Genomic DNA, 12,768 nt, shown 5'->3' on the forward strand with positions numbered 1-12,768 from the left:
TTGGGAGGATCAATTGCGTCTAGGAGGTCGAGGCTGCAGTGAGCCAAGATAGTGCCACTGTAATCCAGCCTGGGTAACAGAGCTAGACCCTATCTCAGAAAAAAAAAAAAAAAAAAAAAGAGGTTGGGTTAAGAACCAACCAAGAATGTGAGGGTTAAGAACATAGCCTCTAGAGCCAGACTGGCATCCTGGCTCTGACATATTTTACGTAACCATCTCAGTTTTCTTCATTTGTAAAATGGGCACAATAATATCCACCTCAGAGGGTTATTATAGAATTAAATGAGTTCCATTTAGAGGATTTAAATGGTGCCTGGCACATTTTAAATCAAACAGCTTCATGTGGTTAGGGTGGGAAGGAAGATTGTAAAATATAAGTGCTTAGAAAAAGCAACTGTCATTGTAATTAAAATGAAACTTGAGTGTGATGAAGTCATTGGAGGCTGTAGGTGAGATCATCTATGAGAAACAAAAAGCCAAGCGTGATGGGTCGCTAACTACTGGGCACTGCCAGAAGCATTTCTCATAAAATATTAGGAAGTTTCCAAAACTTCTCTAAATATGTGTGCTTGAAAAAACCAAACAAAAAAAGAATGACAGCAACAACAAAAAGATATGTGCTATAAAGAAGAGATGGTTTATAGGATTCTATGAGGAATGTGAAAGTGGCTCATTGTATGATGTACAAAATACAATCCAAGCTTTACCTAGAAATAGTACAAAAAAAATTCAGAAATCCCTACAAGCTATTCTTGTTTTGACAATTCATTTATTGCCTTCCCTAATATTTAGAATTTTGCTGCATTGTTGCCATCAAATATTTTTTAGCAACATTTGCTAGGCTAAAACATGCGTGTCTTGATTTTAGACGATGTCCTTGATTATTTTCATAAATGTCAGGTGTGAAATTGGTCTCCTTATTAATTATCTTTAAAGCCTTAGGCAAAATTTGAAATTTGGTCTCATGTGATGACATTTTAAAATAAATTTTAAAGTGGATTTATTAATTTCAACCAGTTTAACAAATGAGCCTTTTAAAAAAAAATTTACATGGTAAACTTATTGCTAATTCATTTCCATGTTGATAATTTTCCTTAAATTGAAGTGTAATCACTCATAAATACTTTTGAAGTTTGCAATATTCATGTGGACATTTATGCCACTTTTTTCTAATTCCTTTGGACTAGGAGTTAGGTTTTGAAAAGCCAATTTCTACTGCAACAGTAGAGTTGCAAACTATCTAAAATGGCTACCTACCACACCTACTGTTTGTCTTCATCTTACTGTTCTCTGAGTGAATGACCTTGGCTGGAAGCAAGATTGAGAAGTTAGCAATTTGTCTACAGTTTTTCTTCTTTCCCTTTGCACCACACTACCCTCAAGAATTTAGACAACAGTGTTTTCTCTTTTCTTAGAACTTCCTCTTTAGAAAAGACCTACAGAAAATATACTCCCACAGAGGTATAAATAAGTAATAAAATTGTACCAATTTCCCTCAGAGTCAAAGTCCTTTTGGTTTCAAGGCCCCGGGATGAAATGCTAACTGTGGAATTCTAGAAATTTGTAAGTAAGTAAGAATAGGTTTAGGGTGAGAAGTCTTCATGGCACTATGATGTGGGTAAATGTGTGGTCAGTGTGTTAGTCTGGCTCTCGCTATGAGTTTTTTTGCTGTTGTTCATTCTTCTAAGTACATCTTTCTCTTTCTCTTGAGCCTGGTCTCATTTGTATTTTCAAAAGGACTTGCCATGGTCAATCAGAGGCTTTAAGCTTTTCTGTTATTGTCTGTCTTCCAGGAGAGATGCCTAATGCTAACGGCCTTTTGTTTGTATTGCCATGGCAATACAAACCCTTCAACTAAGGGTTCTGGTTAGTCTAAGGTTAGGATCATGTAGGCAAATCAAAAAATTTAATATTTCTCCCCTGGCTGTGAAGTTGCTTACATATTTGTGTCAATTGTTTCATTTCTCCAATCTATTTTTGTCTCTGCAGATGGCCTGAAACTGAGTTTTAGTGCATAAGCCTAACAATTTAGAATGATCTCAAGTGCATCAGACAAGTTGTACTGGTTTATTTCTCCCTGCCTTTGTGTACCCGTCTCAAAATGGTAGGGTCTGTGGAAGAGGATGGCCTTCTCAGATATGCAATTCTTGCTCTTTAGAAAGGAGTAAAAAAAAAAAAATCAGCCAGGTGTGGTGGCACAAGCCTATAGTCTCAGCTATTGTGGGTAGGGAAAGCGAGGGAGGTGGGACCTAGGAGGATTTTGCTTGAGCCAGAGAGGTTGAGGCTGCAGTGAGCTGTGATTGCACCATTGTACTCTGGCCTGGGGGACAGAATGAGACCTTGTCTCAAAAAATATATATTTTTTAATTTAGAAAGGAGTATAAGGACAGCTGTGCTCCTCTAGTGAGAACTTCCATGGGCCTTTCAAGGCCTAGTTATCCTACCTTAGGAATGTCATGTAGAGTCTGCAAAAAATGAGGTGGTAGAACTATAATTTCTCAGGGGGTAAGAAAAAGAATACCCCATGGGTCCAACTTCCTCATTCTGTCAGTATATTTGCCTTGTTAGATGTTAGACAGTGCCACAGGTCTCGAATAATGGAAATAACTTGTATCCTTTAAATTTCTCTGGCATCAGTTTTAGAGCTGGAGCTTCAATCCCTAGGCCGAAATAGTCACTAAAATGAATAGATAGCTATTAATTTTGAGGCCTCAGTTTGGAATTTTACCTACATATTGCTGACATCTTCTTCTTTTTTTTTTTTTTTTTGTGAGACAGAGTCTCACCATGTCACACAGGCTGGAATGCAGCGGCGTGATCTCAGCTCACTGCAACCTCCGCCTCCCAGAATCAAGCAATTCTCCTACTTCAGCCACCCAAGAACCTCAGTGTGTGTGCACCACCACACCCAGCTAATTTTTGTATTTTTAGTAGAGATGGGTTTTCATCATGTTGGGCAGGCTGGTCTTGAACTCCCGACCTCAAGTGATCTACCTGCTTTGGCCTCCCGAAGTGCTGGGATTACAGGTGTGAGTCACTGCACACAGCTCCCTTTTTCAAATCTTAACACCTGTTCTGGTACTTAATATCCCCACACCCCACCACATTGATACAGCAATATTATTTAGTCTTCCTTGTGCTTCTGACTAATGTCTTCATCAATGAAAAGAGTCAAATTCTATAACTCATTTGAAGAGGTTTTTCTAAGCCAAACATGAGTAACCAATAGCCTGTGCGACACAACCTCAGGAAATCTTTAGAATATGTGCCCAAGGTGGTACTTGATCGACAGCTTGGTTTTACACATTTTAGGGAGACATAAGACATAACACAGGCTGGGCATGGTGGCTCACGCCTGTAATCCCAGCACTTTGGGAGGCCGAGGTGGGTGGATACGAGGTCAGGAGTTCAAGACCAGCCTGGCCAAGATAGTGAAACCCCGTCTCTACTAAAAATACAAAAAATTAGCCGGATGTGGTGGTGGGCGCCTGTCATCCCAGCTGCTCGGGAGGCTGAGGCATGAGAATCGCTTGAACCCAGAAGGTAGAGGTTGCAGTGAGCCAAGATTGCACCTGCACTTCAGCCTGGGCAACAGAGTGAGACTCTGTCTCAAAAAAAAAAAGACATAATACATGTATGATGTACATTGGTTTGGTCCAGAAAAGTGAGACAACTGGAAGCAGGGACTGATTTCAGGTCATAAGTGGATTCAAAATTATTCTGATTGGCAGTTGGTTGAAATAGTCTATCTAAAACCTGGAATCAGTAGGAGGGGGTGTCTGGGCTAAGATAAGGGGCTATGTAGAACTTGGGGATAAGTGGTCAGAAAAGAAATAACATTTAGCCCAGGCATGGTGGCTCACACTTGTAATACCAGCACTTTGGGAGACAGAAGCGGGTGGATCACTTGAGGGCAGGAGCTTGAAAACAGCCTGGCCAACATGATGAAAGCCCATCTCTACCAAAAAATATAAAAATTAGCCAGGTTTGGTGGCAGGTGCCTGTCATCCCATCTACTAGGTAAGCGGAGGCAGGAGTATTGCCTAAGCCTGGGAGGCAGAGGTTGCAGTGAGCCAAGATCGTGCCACTGCACTCCAGCCTGGGCAACAGACTGAGACTCATCTGGGGTTGTGGGGGAGGGGGAAGAAAGAAAATTAAAAAAAAAAAAGGATAAGGGATATGGACACCAAGGTTCTTATTATGCAGATGAAGCTTCCAGGTAGCAGCCTTCAGAGAGAATAAACTGTAAATGTTTCTTACCAGACTTTAAAAGATGCCAGATTTTTAGTTAATTCTCTCCTGAATCAGGGGTGAGACTTGGAAAGGGAAGGGGATTCTCTACAGTAGGGATCCCCCAACCCCTAGTCTGGTTCCCGGGCATGGCCTGCTAGGAATGGGGCTACACAGCAGGAGGTGAGTGTCAGGCAGTGAGCGTTACTCCCCAAGTTATGCCTCCTGTCGGATCGGTCGTGGCATTAGATTCTCATAGAAGCACAAACACTACTGTGAACTGTGTATGTGAGGGCTCTAGGTTGTGTAGTCGTTATGAGAATATAACTAAAGCTTGATAATCTGAGGTGGAACAGTTTCATCCAGAAACCATCCCTTACCCTCATCTGTGGAAAAATTGTTTTCCAGGAAACTGGTCTCTGGTGCCAAAAAAGTTGGGGACTGCTGCTCTACAGAATGTAGATATTCCAGATATTTCCCACAAGAGACAGTTTTGCAAGGCCATTTCAAAATATGTCAGAGAAATGTATTTTGGAGAAAAATACCTTGAATTCTTTCAGAGCCAGCTATCTCATGTTAGTATCTACAAAGAGTCTCTTCCATCTGTCTTAAGGTCTGTTTTAATGTTAATGCTGGTCATCTGTGCTTGAATTTTTTTTTTAATTAGAGTCTTGCTCTGTCACTCAGGCTGGAATGCAATGGCAAGATCTCAGCTCATTGTAACCTCTGCCTCCTGGGTTCAAGAGATTCTCCCTGCCTCAGCCTCCTAAGAAGTTGGGATTATAGGTGCTCGCCACCACGCCCAGCTAATTTTTGTATTTTTAGTAGAGATGGGGTTTTGCCTTGTTGGGCAGGCTGGTCTTGAACTCCTGACCTCAGGCGATCCACCCACCTTGGCCTCCCAAAGTGCTGGGATTACAGGTGTGAGCCACCGCACCTGGCCTGTGCCTGAATTTTAAAGTGAGGAGAGTATAATGAGGCATGTCCAACCATCCATACCCATCATGCCTGGAACTAGTGTTTCAGGTTGACTTTGGAATGCCCTTGGCAAAGAAGAGGTGGCCATTCAGTTAGTTGGGAGGTTTAAAATTTTATTTTTGGTTTACAGCCTCTCTAGGCATAGCTTTGTCTAAAAGCTTTGGTCGTGTAAAAGTAAGAGTTTGCCTCATAGATGTCTTCTTTTGTAAAGTATCTGTTCATATCCTTTGCCCACGTTTGAATAGGTTTTTTTTTTCTTATAAATCTATTTTAGCTCTTTATAGATTCTGGATATTAGCCCTTTGTCAGTTGGGTAGATTGCAAAAATATTTTCCCATTCTGTTGGTTGCGAGGGCTAGGGGAGGAACAGTGGGTGGTGGGGAGGGTGGAGAGGAATAACATGGGGAGAAATACCAGATATAGGTGATGGGGTCATGAAGACAGCAAACCACCTTGCCATGTATGTACCTATGCAACAATCCTGCATGATCTGCACATGTACCCCAGAACCTAAAGTACAATTAAAAAAAAGTAAGAGTTTAAATTGGAGATGAGCCGGGCGCGGTGGCTCAAGCCTGTAATCCCAGCACTTTGGGAGGCTGAGGCGGGTGGATCACAAGGTCAAGAGATCAAGACCATCCTGGTCAACATGGTGAAACCCCGTCTCTACTAAAAATACAAAAAATTAGCTGGGCACGGTGGCGTGTGCCTGTAATCCCAGCTACTCGGGAGGCTGAGGCAGGAGAATTGCCTGAACCCAGGAGACGGAGGTTGCGGTGAGCCGAGATCACGCCATTGCACTCCAGTCTGGGTAACAAGAGCAAACATTCCGTCTCAAAAAAAAAAATAAAATAAATAAAAATAAAAAAATAAATTGGAGATGAATTTAAGGAAAGGTCTTTATCATTGGTTATTACTAATCTTGATCCATGGAAAGAACAACTGAGTTTGAAAGGTCTGATTTCTTAGAGTTAGTCATGTTCTTTATAGATTTCATTAACGACTCTTAACTTTGTTGTGTATGATGACTGTTTTCTTCTCTGTAAGAGGGAAAGCCAGGTTTGTGATATGGACTTCCTTTAGCCACTGCTAAAGATTGAGGTATGAAGCATGTTTCTTATTTTCTCTTTTGTATTAGTAATTGGTTCTTTTCTAATCTTCTGAGGGGCAAAAAGACCCTTGGATTTACTGTATCATGTCTCACAAAGGTAGACTGGTTACATTTAAAATTTTAGATATGTGAACTAACATTGTGGCTGAAGCAGTTTGAATAAGCTAAACAATGAAAGATAAACCATTTACACAGAATTCAGTACCTCTCTTTCCCCCAGGTACTGAAAATAATTTATACTATTTTTATAGTTCAGATGAGCTTCTTTATGAATCAAATGAGGTAGCTGGAAAAAGAAAATGTCTTACTCTTTCAGAAGGTTTTATCATTCTAACATATTAGAAATTCTTTACCTTAAAATATTACTTGTATATAAAGCTGGTAAAAATGAAATTTATATAGCGATATTGTTGCTGTAGTGTCCATTGTTTAACTCAGCAGGTGATTTTGTGTAAGCCTGAAAGTTATTTTCTGAGATTCCTTTTCTTAGGAGAAAAGTAATATGCTAGTGTGTAGATTAATCATTTATCCTATCTGATAATTTTCCTTGAAAATCTGCCCAAATCAGTGTGTATACACTTGAATGTATATGAATGTTTGGATGAGTTTAAAAAGTGGTAGGAGATATAGTTTCCATTTTCAAGTTACTTACCACATAATTTTCTATAGGGATGACATTCAAAATGTGTAACAATTAGTAAAGAATATGCACCAACCAATTAGAATGGGAGTGACTAATAAGAGCTGGGTCCAAAGGGCTTTATCTTAGCCAGGTGTTAACCCACTAGTTCCTAAAATGTGGAGGTCTGGGAATCTTGACAGGAAGGACTAGCATAGGGGTGGGAAGCATGGGGGGATACCACTCAAGAGTTGCAGCTGTTAACCAATTTGCATGGAAGTATTTCAGTATTTGATCAATTGGTTCAGCCTTACCTGTGTGTAAAAGCTGAACATTGGCTACCGAATCCAGCTCAGCCATAGAGACCCCCACCCAGGCGGTGCCAAAGGCAGTAAGAAGCAGACACCCAAATAGAACAAAGTGAGACTATGTGGTGGGGGGCCAACAGCCTTCCCAGCTGAGAGCCTCAGGGGCTGATAGCATTCCAGGCTGAAGGCCTTGAGCAGACGCTAACCCTCGAATTTATTCTCTCTGAACAGGTGATTATTATTAACAAACAGATGTTCGGTATTTTCTCATAACATAAAAATACACCAAGTAAGCAGCTGGTGCTTGCTTACCACTGATCACAGGCAAACTAAAAAGTATTCTCCACAAGGGAGCCACGGGGGCAGGGTCAGATGTCCTGTGCTTAAAGAATTGTTTTAACCGGTGTATGATATTTAGATATTGTTCTGCCACTTTAGAATGCCCCAAGTAGTTTTCTACGGGGGTCGGGTGTGGGTGGGGAGGCGACTAGGTTTTCCTTGCCATCATTCTCCCTAGCAAACAACATATTTTATCGTACACTCAGCATTTCTCATTAATACACTTAGCGTTTCTCAGCAACGTATCATTTCTCAATAATTAGCCTTGCGTATCCATTACTAAAAAAAGCAGAATAGTTGCCCTAAAGCATAAGGAATGCTAGTGCTCTATCTTACTGATATTTGAAAGAAAAGTTATGTATGTTTTAAGGGTGTTGAGAATAATGTGTTCAATAAAATAATTATGATCCATAAAATAAGAGGCTAATTTGGATGCTTCTTATCCTCTTCACTCAAAGGTTGTACTATAATGATTTTATGAACTCTAAGGACTTTAGTTCTAGGATGAACCTCAATATATTTAAAACAATTCCCTTAACTTATCCATGAATCTGAGGACCACAGCCATTATCCCACATTTAGTGGCAATGGCGAGACCTGAAACTAGGACTCAGGCTTAATCTATTTCCTCCACAACTAAGAACTTCTCCCTCTGTTTTTTTGTTTTTGTTTTTTTGCTGTAAGTTTATTCAATGAAAAATAATCTTCTCCAATTTTACTGCAGTGGCCGACCATGTCCACGACCAAATGCACCTCTAAACTAAAATTTGGTTGCTGACCAGCCCCAGCCTCGGCTTTCTTATCGGCACCGAGGTCACAGCACTCCTGCTGTTGGTATCTGTCGGCTTCCCCTCTTGTGAGTATTGCAGGCTGCTCACCCTCTAGACCTTTAGGCTGAGGCCTGCCTGTCTGTGGACGGTTACAGCGTACCGTGGCAGGCAAAATTTCCGGGGGCGGATGAAGGTAACCACGGAGATACTGGATACCCTCTTTGGTAAGGCACCAGTGGAAATGTCTCCAGGCAAACTGTTCCTTCACGTAGCCTCGGGACTTGAGAGACTGCAAGGCCTTCATGACGTGAAGGTTGGGCACATTCTTGTCTGCCAGCTCCGGGTGCTTAGGCATCCTTCTCGGCCACCATGACTCCCTCCTTAAAAAGGAGTTCATAAATGGCAATCCTGTTCTTCTTAGGCATCAACATCTCGGCGGCTGTAGGGTCCTGGTCGGGGGCCTGGGCTGGAAAGGAAGGCGGACTTCCCCCTTTGTAAGCAGGAGTGAGGTCCACACCCTGGCTTTCCAAACAAGGAAAAGGGGATATGAGTTGTTCACTGTCCTAAACTATGCATGACACTCAGTGGGCATTTATTAAGCACCATTTTCGTTGTTTTTGATGTTTTCTGTAGAGATACAAAACAAAAAATAACCTTCTTTCATGAAGGAATAATATGCGGGATAACAGGACAATCTAGCCATCCATACTAAATGGGTTTGGAAATTCCAACCCTCTTCTCTGCCTGTTCTGTGATACCAGGCAATTTAAAGTCTTGTGTTCTTCAGCTTCCTACCTCACCATGTTATGGGGATTAAATTAATAAACATGAAAAGCACTTTGGGAGTACCTGATACATTGAAACCTGCGATTACTGCTGTTCATGGTTTTATGCACTCTACTAGACACCAGTAAGGCATCCCCAGAACTCGCTCTATTAAGTATATTCTGGTTGGATACTGAAACCCAGGCACCCAGGCAGAATGCAGATAAGCCTCAACACGTGGATTAAGAGCCGGGAAGCAGAGTAATGAGGCAAAAGTAAGATGTCCAGAGTCGAGTCACCTTTTAAGATAATGTGGGTTGGTGGTTGGTTGCTTAAGAGGGGAGGAGACCATTTAGATGGGAGGTATGGTGTGAGCAATGGAATCCGGGCAAGAATGAGCAAGGTGTAGGCAGAAGTTCACGGAAATGCTTGGCTGAATCGGAATTTTTTTTTTTTTTTTTGTCATAGAGTGTTAAGAAATAATCGATCAATTGAGGAGTAGGCTGGTGAAGATCTTGGAAAGTTGCAAAAAGCCTCGAGAATTTCTCTAAATGCATGACATGTTCTCAGGACTCAACTTTTTCTTTTAGGCTTGGAAGACCCGCAGTAAGTGTGCCTTAGAATTGAACGGGTGGGAGGGGGAGCTATGCAAAACATCCTCACTTAGCACTAAATAAAGTTTGCTGTTGCCCTAAGAGACTGAAAAGGTTACTTTAAGGGGGCGGGATTAACTGAACACAGATGTTTAACTCGAACACAGAGGAACATTCCAGTTGATCACTCTGAGGCTTTTTGGCGAAAGCGTTCGCATTTGGAGCTTCCATTACTCATCCGCCATGCCCAAGGCCTCAGCACTGACGTGCTAAGCCAGGAGAAAAGGCGAATGATAAAGGGCGCTCCACGCATGCGTTAAGAAGCCGCCCCCAACTCCCCCGTAGCCTCCTTTCTTGGAACAAAACTATCGCGGAGCCACGGAACTCCGCAGTTTGCGTAGAGTTGAATTTCCTATTGCTCAGGCGATGTGTGGAATCCGCGAGTGCTGCGGCTTCTTTACGCAAGCGGCGTTATCTGAAGCCATGGGCTAGATGGAGCGTGTACGTCCATAGCGTAGCACCCATAGGCGGACGGGGTGCGGCTGCGCAGGGAGCTGAGTGGGCCTTATACGCCACTAGCGTAGCAGGGTGTCTGACGCGCGGGTTCCTGCGACGCAGTTAGCGCAGTCGGCTTTGATGAATACACGATTTGGTGCAGCCGGGGTTTGGTACCGAGCGGAGAGGAGATGCACACGGCACTCGAGTGTGAGGTAACTATAAAACCCCGATTTGTTTACATTCCCTCCCCCAGAACCGGCCCCGTGCGCGGCGGAGACCGCGAGTCCCGGGACAGCTTGGGGGTAGAAAGGCAGAACAGAACCGGGGAGTCGGGGCTGGGTCTCTCAGGGATCCAGGCGCTGGGGTTCCCGCAGCTGCTGCAGTCGGCGGCGGCGAGCCGAAGCAGAGTGCGTGGTGGGCAGCGTGTGGGGCGCCGCTGCTCCTCGTGTGCGCTCTGGGCTGCCGCGGGCCGCGGGGTCTGGAGCCGGCGGCGTCCACTCCGCGTGCGGAGCCCCGCGCCCCCCTCAGCCTCCTGTGAAGGTTGGCAGAGCCTCACGGGCCGCGCCTGGGGTGGGGGAGTGACCGCTGGGCGGGCGGCGGCGGTTAGGGGGCTGCGCGCGGGCCGCGGGTGGCGTAGCCGGCACGGGCGGGCGAGGCTGGGGGCATCTGAAGACAGGTCTTTGGGGGCTTGGCGACGAGCCCCCCGGTTGCTTCCAATCCCGTCCTCCCTCCGGTCTATAATGGGGTGAGGGGACCCCAGGATGGAGCCTTGGCGCCGCTGTTCCGGACCGAGGCTAACGGACGGCGGCGCCTCTACTCCTACTAGTTTTCTCCTGGGCCAACCGAAAAGCCGAGACGGAGCGCGGGGGAGTGAATATCTCGGCGTGTTAGGGGGGTCCCTGGAGCTGAAGACGAGGGTGGGGCCGGGCTGGTGGGACCGGCCGGGTGGACCGGAGGTGGCGCGGCCGCCCGGCTTTGTTCCGGAAAGCGCTTAGGTGGAGAGCGATGTGGGGCGCGGCAGGGGGAGCGCGTAGAGGAACCTTCGCGCACCGCCTCTCGGTCTCTGGGAATCGGCTGAACTCCTTGCCTCTCTTGGGGGTCCTCCGAACGCCCCAGCTAAGAAGCGGGGGCCTTGCCAGGGCGCGAGCTACATGACGTTCAAGGTCTTCCTGTGGCTTCTGTAAAGAAATGTTCACGTGGGAGCCTGTCCACATGGGCTGTCCTAAGGATCTGGCACGAGGAAGAAATATCACTGCAGAACCTGAAGCCCTCCATTGGAAGGGTCGTAAACTCGAGTACCTATTCTACGTAACAGTGGCACAAAACACATAAGTTAGAGAAAAAAGATAAGTGTGGTAGGTTATGCTTTTTTTTTTTTTTTAACTTTTATTTATGCTTTTTGCTGTTAAGTCCTAGTTTTATTGGAACTGAGTCATTCTTGGAGCAAAACTAGAATGTAATAGGTTTACATTTCCTTTGTGTTTTCTTTTTGGATATGTATCTAAATTGTACATAATTAAGAACAAGCAAGTAATGGAAAAGCTGGAGAAGAATTTAGTTCCTTCTTAGTCTGCAATTGAAAGCCTCAACTCTGTGTATTGTTTTATATTAGGACTATATTGTACAAATATTTGAGTACCTTAATTTGAGTTACTTTGTCTAGAACTTGGGGATCCATGCCAGACAACGCATATTCTACAGACACTGGTTACTCCAGTGGCTCCTTACTGGAAACCTGCATGATATCAGTGATAAGTGCTGTGAAGAAAATAGAACAATGATGTGCTGGTAGGGATTTTTAATTTTTTCGTGTGGTGAACCACAGAATGATGGTTTTAAATGTATGAAATACATTGAATTGCAACAGAAACCAGTTATATTGAACTAGTTATGAAGATAAATATGACGTCTATATTTTAGCAAAGCATTATCAAGAGCAGTGACTGGTCTTAACAATTTCAAACTAGTGAGAACTGTAAATGATCTTTAAAGAATTTAGCTTAAATATAATCTCAAATTCCTATCAGGTACTTCGCATCACTGTAATTTTTGCCTGCATTCGTAACTGAAGAGATAACTAAATGCCAGGCTACTTAAAATAGAGATTTATCCTTTTATTTCCTGTCCGTATTCACAAACATTTTTAATTCTGTCCATAGACCCTTGGATAAGAACCCCTGTGCAAGAATGACTTTTGTGCTGCTTTAAAAGAAATGGTTAGGGAATACCTCATAGGAAATGACATCAATAATACATTGAATGATAACCTGTATTAGTTCTTCCTGTTACTAATTTAAATTCCACTAACAGGTTAAAAGCTAACCCGGTCCTTCCCTTTTTTGAGCACCTGATTTGAAGTACTTTGAGAAGGCCTCTAGTGGAGTATGCAAATACTAACCTAGGGGTTGTGCCTTCTTTTGAAAGTGAATTTTGGAGAAGATAGAATGTAGTATTATAGCAAGGAAAATTCATCTGGGATGGTCATTTGCTTTTGATTGGATACGTTTACCTTGTTAATATTATTCTGTTCACCCCACCCTTCTACCCTCAATGTTGA

At 43.5% G+C, this 12,768-nt stretch overlaps 1 protein-coding gene and 1 pseudogene across 18 annotated transcripts in view; one reads left to right on the top strand and one right to left on the bottom strand.

Annotated features, from left to right (window-relative positions):
• SLC39A10 (solute carrier family 39 member 10) overlaps positions 1-12,768 on the top strand; it is a 313,899-nt gene that overhangs the window by 213,112 nt on the left and 88,019 nt on the right. For 4 of the 18 annotated variants that reach the window (XM_078328053.1, XM_054257742.2, XM_035305185.3 and 1 more), the window contains exon 1: positions 10,368-10,423. The exons of 6 other annotated variants lie outside the window; for them this stretch is intronic. Coding sequence is in view for 1 of the 12 variants with exons in the window: in XM_035305188.3 (XP_035161079.2) it covers positions 10,400-10,751 (352 nt within the window). In the remaining 11 variants the exon portion in view is untranslated. Of the gene's footprint in view, positions 1-8,309; positions 8,442-9,588; positions 9,727-10,367; positions 11,567-12,768 lie in introns of those variants that run through there. 8 more of the 18 variants (XM_078328061.1, XM_078328062.1, XM_035305188.3 and 5 more) reach the window with 4 other exon arrangements.
• Positions 8,225-8,907, bottom strand: LOC100388563 (small ribosomal subunit protein eS10 pseudogene; annotated as a pseudogene).

Source organism: Callithrix jacchus, chromosome 6 (assembly GCF_049354715.1).
Source record: "Callithrix jacchus isolate 240 chromosome 6, calJac240_pri, whole genome shotgun sequence".
Lineage (NCBI taxonomy): Eukaryota > Metazoa > Chordata > Mammalia > Primates > Cebidae > Callithrix > Callithrix jacchus.